The 9,542-nt window shown below is 47.9% G+C and overlaps 1 protein-coding gene across 1 annotated transcript; it reads right to left on the bottom strand.

Annotated features, from left to right (window-relative positions):
• Positions 1–8,638: 8,638 nt before the first annotated feature.
• On the bottom strand, positions 8,639–9,139 carry hoatz (HOATZ cilia and flagella associated protein). The gene has a single exon (XM_070981523.1). It carries the CDS (start codon positions 9,137–9,139, stop codon positions 8,639–8,641), a length of 501 nt encoding a protein of 166 aa, XP_070837624.1.
• Between the last annotated feature and the right edge of the window lie 403 nt (positions 9,140–9,542).

Below are 9,542 nucleotides of genomic sequence, written 5' to 3'. Positions count from 1 at the left end.
CCTCTTTGGGAAGGTTTCTGTGGATGAACGCTGCCCACAAAGCGTCGATCAGGACGATGATGAAACCACACGAGCCGCTCACAAACAGGTGACGATCATCAGGCGGAGACGAGCAGTTTACAGCTGGAAGTGCAGCTCTTATGTTGGGAAAAGGAGAGTGGAGTAAGAGAGGATCAGTGTGAGTGTGAGTCTTTCTGGTGTCTGTGTTCAAAGTAAGGAGCAGAGGAGGAACCATCGGAGGGCACATATCGACACGTTCACCCGTAAAATACACGACTGGAGCACAAAGCTAATTAGAAAGGCTTCCACTCCGTTCTGACACATAAAGCATATTTAGTGGGATGTGTTGTGGGTCTGCAGGCTGCGCTTCAGACGTTTTCCCCGATGGGCCACGAGTGACTGACAGCCCATCGCCCAGAGGTCAAAGGTCAATGCTGTCGCAGAGTTAATGTGCTGCAGCGTTCCAGAGGAAGCTGCTGCAGGGAGCCGTTCACCTCTGACCTCCCTGAAAATTAACTGCATGAATGTACTGTATGGGAGTCCCCTGGGGTGGGGGTGGGGGGGGTGTGGGGGCTGCACCTATAGGAAATAAATCCTGAGAGTAAGAGAGCTGCAGATTTGTAAGGAAAAGGCTGAAAGTGTGTTTGCAGCTGACGCTCACGAAGCTCAGCTCGACTTTCAGCCGTGAAGGGAGTGTTTCAGTGATGATCTCTCTGGTTTCACGCGGTGGTGAATCGCCGGGCTGATGGCGTCCAGGCCAAACCAAATCTAATGTCTGACAGCCTTTTTTCTACTGTGGGAGCTTAACGACCTGCAGCCAGGAGCCTCCCATCACCTGCTGTTAACGGCCTGTGAGGCTTCGGTGCAGCCGAACACGGCGCTCATCAGCACTGCGAGGGGAAACCCAAACGTCAGTTTTACATGATATTCAGCAGCAGGTTGGAGGGATTTTCACAACCTCACAGCGTCTTTATATATCTTTAAATTCAGTGTTTCCACAGACTGTGCAGCCCGGAGCAGTGGAGGAGAGGAGCTGAGCTGTGCAGAAATACTGGATTCAAACAGGCAAACCTTCATCGTGTGATGACTTTCAGACATCAGTATCATCAAATTATTGGACGAACATCAGCAGCAAGGCTCAAACGGTGAAGCAGATCAGCTCCACACTGCACAGACTCTGCAGTTCACGCAGACAGACGTGCCACATGGCAGCCAAACATGTCAGACATCATGGAAGCGTCCTGCGGCCTCCTTCCTTATCGATCGCTGTGTTCGACGTGTTGATGTTGCGTTTCTTTCCCCTGAACGAAGCTGAAGCTCTCTGAAGCAGGTGGATGCTAAAGCAGAGCTACATGCTAAGTTCCTGTAGGAGAAGAGGAGTACGTGTTAAATGTGAGGGGCTAAATGAATGTAACGCAGGCGCTGGTCGGCCATGTTTTATGTCATGCAGCCACAGGAACAGCCTAACGCCCTGAAAGGTCATCTGAGCCGCGTGGACCTCTGTGGCGTTCGGGATCAGGACGCTCGCGGCCGAGGCCTCCTGCTCTGCCCTGTGTTGCGTAAGGCATGGAGGACTGTAAACAGCTGGGATTAAATTGGCTGAGAGCTGCGGCAGAAACAGGGAGGCTTCTGGGTAGACGTAATCCAAACAGCAGCTGTAAACCTTCGTGCTGCCTGACTGTGAACTGGTGCTCCGTGGCGGCTCGTGAATCCTCTGATGTGCACAGATGTAAACATGACTGAATCAGCTGTTCTGTTTGAATGTATTTACTGACATATATTTCTCTATGTACCACACGCACTGTTTCCTGTCTTCATTCCCTCGGGATTTGTTTAATCAGTGCGAGCTGGAAGTGACTCAGAATAATCGGCGGTGTAACCTTTGCTCTCTGTGAGCTCCTCGCGTCCTGCAGGTCAGAAGCAGCTCGACCTGCGTGACGCCGCACTCATTCTGACCATCAGCTGAGCGTCTGGATGAGCTGATCAGCATCCAGCTCGTTTGTTTTCTCGTGTCTGACGAGCGTCACGGCCTCGTTAGGCTGCCAGACCCGAGGGCAGAGCCGGATCACCAACCAGGCGAGGCAGGGACCCGGCCCCCCAGGGAGGCTCCAGCCCCCCAGGTCTACTGTGCAGGAAGAGGAGCTTAAATGATTTACTGATTAAAGTAATAATACCACTGAAAAATACTGGAGTTACAAGTAAAATCCTGCATTAAAGTCTTACTTCAGTAAATTAGTATGAGCCTCAAAATATACTTTAAGTACCTGAAGTAAAAGTACTCATTATGCAAAAAGGCAAATTTCAGGAACTCTTTAGAATTAGTGATACGTCAACGTTTGAGTGTCATAAATCTGTGAAGGTGGGATTAATTTCAGTTTTTTTATTTTATGCTGGGCAGTTTATAATAACACATCACACCATTATTTACATGTTGTATAAATAATGCAAAGAAACGAGAAACTAACGCTGTCAGATACATGCAGCGCAGTGGAAAGAACAATATTTGCCTCTGAGATCTGGTGGAATAGAAGTATAAAGTAGCATAAAATGAAAATAAGTTGTTCTGCAGAATAAATGTACTGAGTTACATTTTACTACGTGTTTATCGTTTGTTTGTTTGTTTGTTTGGAAAAATCAACAACTAAAACACAAAGAACACAGCTGGGGTTGAAACTATCATTTTATTAATTAGAATTAAAGTCATAATTACAAAAATGAAAATAAGTATTTGTGAGTCATTTTTAAGGGTCTTCAGGAGGAACCAATGAGCAGAGAGCCACAGACAGGAAGTCAGACAGCGCTGAGACAGACGGACACACTGAGGACGGACTTGGCCTGAGATGTTTCTGTTCTGCTCATTTCTGCTCACAAATTATTCATTCAAGGGAACAAATTAAGTAATATGAGGACACAAATTACTAATTTGAGTGCATGAAATCATAATTTGCAGGCATGAATTATTAAAATAAATTAGTTCTGTCGGCCGGACTTTGACTTCTGGAGACTAGAGATGAATGGAGCCTCGTGCCGAGCAGCCGTCCATCTGTCCCTCCGTCCCTCCGTCCCTCTCAGGTGTGTCTGATCCACAGACGGACGTGATGAATGGACTCTGAGCTGTAACGGCTGCAGAGGTGCAGAGTGGGAAGATCAGCTGAGCAGTTAAAGCTTCTGTTTCACTGCAGCCGACGATTTATAACGAACCAGAAACACAGCAAGCTTCATTACTGAGACGCTGGAGGCTGCAGGTGAGGAAGGACGCCTTTCGTTAGCGGAGAAATGAGTGTAACAGCTCGGGCTGCAGATTAAAAGACATCTGACAGATTTTAGGATAAAACTGTTCTTGTTACACACAAATGCAGTAAACTGGCTTTTAGACTCTGCCAGTCATTTAAAGCAGCATTAGTTTATTTTTGACCACTTGGGGGCAGTGCAAGAAAAAGTTAGCATGTAGCTTCCTTCTTCCACGTTATTTGTGTTAATATCGTTATTATTCGTTGTGTTTCTGGCCAGCAGTGAATCTAACATTCAGGCCTTTAGCTCTGTTTTTGGTGTCCACTATCTCCTGAGGAAAACATCTGGCTAATGCTAAATGCTAAATGTTTGATTTTTCTGTGGGGTTGTCAGTAAAAGTGTCTCCTGTCACGTTATTTAATGTGAAGTTTCTACAAAATAACTGATGCTGCCTCAGAACAGAAGGAGACATCACATACAGTCTGAGTTTAACTCATTCAGACGAGCTGAGGACTGATCTGAGATCAGACCTGAGATAACGGTCCACACAGAGAGGTCCAGCTGTGACGGCGCTAAGCACCGAGCACCGACAGCGAGCTGCTGTTTGGCCCTGAGCGAGCTGCAGAGTACTTCAGATGTGTATTTGTGCCTGGGCTTAATGGGCCTTGATGACAGTAATACTTCATCTCAAGGTGCATTTTCACAAACAGGCTTGCTGTACGACCTTCTCTATTAATAACAGCAGTGTTCAACATGAGTGTTTGCTCAGCGCGCTGCTTCACTGAACGACGTTACAGAACGTCCAGGACAGGAGAGGAGACAGAGAGGCGTTCAAGAGACGACTCATGTCCAACGGGACGTCCCTGCCATCAGTGTTTACTGTCATGGCCTGAGGGTCATCAATGGACGATCATTTTCACGTTTTCGAGGTAACACTCGTGCTGATGGTTTAAGTTAATTAAATCCAGTTTGAGCTTAAATAAAGAAAAATAAAAGTCTTGTTAAACATCTCGCTCTCATGTTAACGAGCAAATGATTTGTTCAGACAAACCAGGCAGAAGCGCTTCCTGTTCCATCTCTGGAGTCAAGAAGCACAAACATCATGGCGGCGGAGTCTTTATTAGCAGTAAAACATTTTACTGCCTGGTGTGTGTGTGTGTGTGTGTGTGTGTGTGTGTGTGTGTGTGTGTGTGTGTGTGTGTGTGTGTGTGTGTGTGTGTGTGTGTGATCAAACAGCCGGCACAGAAAGGAGCAGCTTTAAAGCAGCTTTGAGACGATTGTGGTGAATCCCGAAGGACGTCTCAAAGTCAGAGAGAAGCCTGTTCATTAAAAGTGGGACTTTTACAGGACTGCTCCTGGTACTTATCAGCCGTAAAACATGCCGGTGGGCACGCCGCTTTTATTGGCCAGGAGGCGGCTGTATATCAGTGCCTTCAGAGGCAGCCTCAGGGACGGCCTCTGGAGAGCTGCTGCGTCTGATTTGTGTCCCTCTTCAGTTTACTGTCAGCGACTGTTTTTCATGCGTCTTTTGTTCTTGTATCACACAGCAGCTTGTCACAGACGCCACAGAGAGGTGTGTAAATCTCCTCAGTGTCCCTCTGCACCTGAGCATATGAAGCGCCTCTGTGTCCAGGTGTGTCCAGGTGTGTGCAGGTGTGTGTTCATTTAACACTTGTTGCCGCCTGTCAGTGTGGACTAACCCTCAGATTTTCTGCTTTTTTTTACCTTCCATGTCTCACCTGTCCTGCAGTCACCCCTGTGTTCCTGCCATTCCTCATCATCTGACCTCCCCCGCCCACCTGCACACCTGCTCCCACTTCCATCAGCCCCGCAGGTACCTCCCGCTCGTCCCTCCTGCTCTCTGGCCTGATTCCCTGTCGGATCCGTTTTCCTTCAGCCTGTCTGGTTTTGATGTTCGCCTGCTTTCGACCTTCAGGTAACTTACATTTTTCATTTAGGCAGCCTGGTCCTGGAGTCGAGCATTTGGATTCAAACCTGCTTTTACTGAGCTGCAACAGCTTCGATATTTGGATCGTTTTCATTAAAAATACATTCATGAACATCTGTCATGGAAATGTCTAATGACCCGAAAAGCTCCACAGACATGGTTCAGCGTGGGTTAGTCGCTGTGAGCGAGTCCTCTCACATCAGGCACAGGGTCGACAGAAGTGTTGAAGAGCTTGTTTCCTCCTGCGGAGACCAAACCTGATCCTGATCTGTGACACGCTCAGGTTTCAGCATCACCTGGAATTTAAAGTGTGATGTCATTCAGCCTCTGAACACAGCACAGATTCAGATATGTTCACCAAACTCTCCTCAGCGGCGTGTGAGTGGAGAGTCCTCCGACACACACACACACACACACACACACACACACACACACACACACACACACACACACACACACACACTTCAACCTTTGTCAGGACCAGCTTGAGCTTCAGACCTCGACCTCAACATTTTCAGGAGGTGATGACGTTTGTCGACTCTTTACTTCCTCCAGATCAGAGGGAAGGAAACGCATTATGGAAATCAGGGCCCTCGAGTACAAACTTGTGTGTGTGTGTGTGTGTGTGTGTGTGTGTGTGTGTGTGTGTGTGTGTGTGTGTGTAAACAAAGCCAGCTGATTGGAGTGTTTGTGTCTGCTGCACACACACCGCTTTGTGCCAAAGTTTACTCAATAAAAGACAAAATGAATGTGTTTTCCTCGCAGACGTCAGCTGATGGAGCAGCTGTCCCTCCGTGATCACGCACACACACACACACACACACATACACACACACACACACACACGCACACACACACACACACACACACGAGATGAGAGCCACAGACAGGAAGCCAGTGACAGACGTACTAACGTTGTTGTTTGGGGGCTTTTCGTCTGTTTCAGATGAAGAATAACTCAGACTCCTCCTGTAAATGATTCATGTGTCCGTGTAAACTCTTCTACCTCTGATAAATATTTCAGTGAGTGAATCAATCGAGTTTGAACTGCAGAGCGTCTCACACCTGGTACAAAACTAAAGAAGAAGAGAAAACAATGATCCAAACTCTGAGACAATATTTACCAAAAAACCACTTTAAGGGTTCATGAAACTGGACTTTAACCTTTGTGCTGCCTGAACATCGTCTGATTGGCTCCTCATCAAATGTCAACCCCCCAGGAGCGTCAACCCCCCCCACCCCCACCCCCCCGACCATAACGCTCCCCCTGAGCTCCACGACTCACATGAGCGGTGATGAAGAGCAGCCAGTGAGCGCACAGCAGCTGGTGGGCAGATATTACAGATCTGTTTCCACCCTGAGAAGAGACCCTGCTGGCCTGAGATCAGCCTGCAGCTCAGCTCAGTGTCTGCAGTTCACGATGAAGACGAGTGAGCGAGGACAGGAGCAAGAAGACAGAGAGACGTCCAGGTTCACCCACCTTTGTGTTTACAGTCTTTGTCCCCTAACATACCAACTGTAGATCAAATGAGATGTTACTGACATCTCCTGGTCAATCTGTGTCATTACACCAGTCTGGACCAGTATGTTTACTGGTCTCCAGTATTTACATAATAACATATTTTTCTTTTATTCTAAGAATTCAAACTAAATCTCATGCATAAATGTTCTGAAGCATTAAGACTGAGTTCTCCAGAGGTCTGACTCAGCTGGCACTGACCACCAGTCTGTGGATCACTGGACTCCACATCGGTGCTCCAGTACTCCCAGCAGCAGGACGGTGGATGTGGAGTGACTGAGTGCGTCAGTCCAGACTGAAATAACTCTACTGCTTCTCCTGTAGCGCCACCTGCAGGCTGACATCCATGACTCTGAGTGAAACGTCTCCACAGGTTTTGGATGGATCCTGTTTTGTATAAATTATTCTCGTTGATGAAGTTTTAACGTCCTCTGTGAAGTTCAGAATGACCACTTTTAAACAGCTGCAAAGCTCCCATCAGCCTCAGCTGCTCTGCTTAGTTAGCACATGTACTGAGATGGTAAACTGCAGGCCTGAACACTTCCTGCTGACATCAGCACGACACAGCCCGAGCGTGTTAGCATGCTGACGCTAGCAGCACTTAGCTCAAAGCTCTGTGTGCCAGCAGCCTAAAGGAGCCGCTGGCTTCACTGTGGAGGTCTGTGGGACAGAGTCCTCTTTGATCACATCAGGACACAAATGTAGAAAATCACAGACGGTACTTTAATAAACTAAACACAGTGCAAACTGTCAGGACAGGTGCACGTACAGGTGGACAGAGCAGGGTTTTCTGCCACAGGTGCAGTTTAAGAAGCTCCACTGGATGTTTATTATCTACAGTTCCTGCAGCTTCTTTGCATTGCAGGTGGCTGAACAGAGATAATCTGCGTTTCCTGCTGTCCGTCCGTCCGTCCATTTGTCCATCTGTCCTCAGTGTGTTCCAGCTCAAACCTGCCACTGATTCACTGTGAGGGAGTTCAGCTCAGTCACGTTATTGTTCAGCAGTGAGGAAACAGATGAGGGCTGATGTCACTCACGGTAGATTCGAGGTGGAGGATCACGTTAAGGCTACTTAAGGGTGAGTCCTCGCCGTCTGAGAGGTTAAAGAGCCTTCAGAGACGACGGCCTTCTGTGTGCTCTGAAAACTTCAACCAAATTAGCTAAAGTCAACAGTCAGCAGGCCTCCTCTTATCCTATTATGGTCGGGCCTTCTGCACTGGATATTTGGAATTTGAATACCCACACAGGCTTCACTTCACCTTACGTAATGCTGTTTGAAGCAAACTGCTGTGTACCGGCTCAGGCTGACAGCCAGAGTTCAAGACGTGACTTACAGCCAGAAGACTGAGTCCTTCACAAACATGTCTGATATGTCAGACGTCTTGTTTCGTCCCAAAACCTGAAGATGTTTAATGCTCCATCGTTTTCATGGCAGACGTTTCGACTGTCAGAGCAGGAAAAAGCACCGGTGAAACGAAATGTTGGATTTCGTTAAAGGTGGATCAGTGATGATGATGATGATGATGATGATGATCCAGACTGCACAGGTTCAGGACTCTGGCACTGATGCTCAAAGATCAGGTGCTGCAGTCAGTGATGGAACAACGGTCACGTCTGGTACTTCTAAGTACTTTTACTTCAGTGTACAAGTGAAAATCAGTGTAAAAGTACTTAGAAGTAAACGTTGTGCGTTGAAAATCTTCAGTAAAGCAGTAAGAAGTAATAGTACTTAGTAGTATCAGTGGTACAAAAGTATCAGGATCAAATACTCTTCAGGCTCCAGAAGTGAATCATCCTGTCAATCAATGACTTTTAATTATTGATCCATTAACGTCACTTTAATGCTGCAGCGGGGTTAACCCACTCGGCCTGACCCCCCTCTGAATGTTGGCATATTTGTCCCTTATGTGGACTCATGTGGACTCGGTCCGGGTCTCTGTCTACTGCAGCTGTCTCACCAGCTCCTGGTCCTGGTCCTGGTCCTGGTCCTGGTCCTGGTCCTGGTCCTGGTCCATCTCACAGTCTGCACGCTTCTGGACCTCCAGCGTGTCTGACTTCTTGGGTTTGAAGGCCACAGAGATGAGCTCCTTCTGGACCCTCCGCTCCCTCTGCCTCCTCAGCAGGGCCAGGATCTCCCTCCTCTGGTCGGCCATGGCCTCATACCGCCGTCTCTCCTCCTGTCTCTGGAGCGCGGGGACGCTCGGCGGCGGCGCGCGGGGACCCGGAGCGGCGGCGGCGCTGCTGCGCTGCGGCCGGGACACCTGCGGCCGGGACACCGGCAGCCTCTGCCGGATGTCCGCGGACACCAGCCGGGACTCCAGCGGCGTTGGGAGGGACAGCGAGCTCCATAGCTGCCTGGCATGGGACACGTCCTCCGGAGAAGAGCCGTCAAACACGGTGAACGTCCTCTCAAAGTCCTCCTGCTCCGGAGCCGCAGACATTTTATTTAAGGACAGAAAAGACTGATTTCACCAGAAATTAAGTTCACTAAACTGCTGCAAGTAAAATGAGTGTTTGCTATGGTCGCTATGGAAACGAGAGGTCTACGGCAAGCCGGTACAAACAAGAATCAAAGCTCCGCGTAAAACCTTGAAGAATGATCTCTACTTCACATCTGTCAGGGTGAACTAAGGAAAGATGCTCCTCAATAAAACTGTATTTAATATTAATATTTAATATTTACTGAAAAACACAGAACAGCGTGTTTTCTGCGCTTTGGAGGCAAACTGATGAGAAGCTTTATTATAAAAATGTCCAAAGAAACAAGTTGAATAACTAATTTAGAGTCGTTTTTATTTAGATATCTCCAAGTTTAATCATTCACATAATAAAGAGAAAAGGCTG

Source organism: Chaetodon trifascialis, chromosome 15 (assembly GCF_039877785.1).
Source record: "Chaetodon trifascialis isolate fChaTrf1 chromosome 15, fChaTrf1.hap1, whole genome shotgun sequence".
Classification (NCBI taxonomy): Eukaryota; Metazoa; Chordata; class Actinopteri; order Chaetodontiformes; family Chaetodontidae; genus Chaetodon; species Chaetodon trifascialis.
This window is presented reverse-complemented; position numbering and strand designations above follow the sequence as displayed.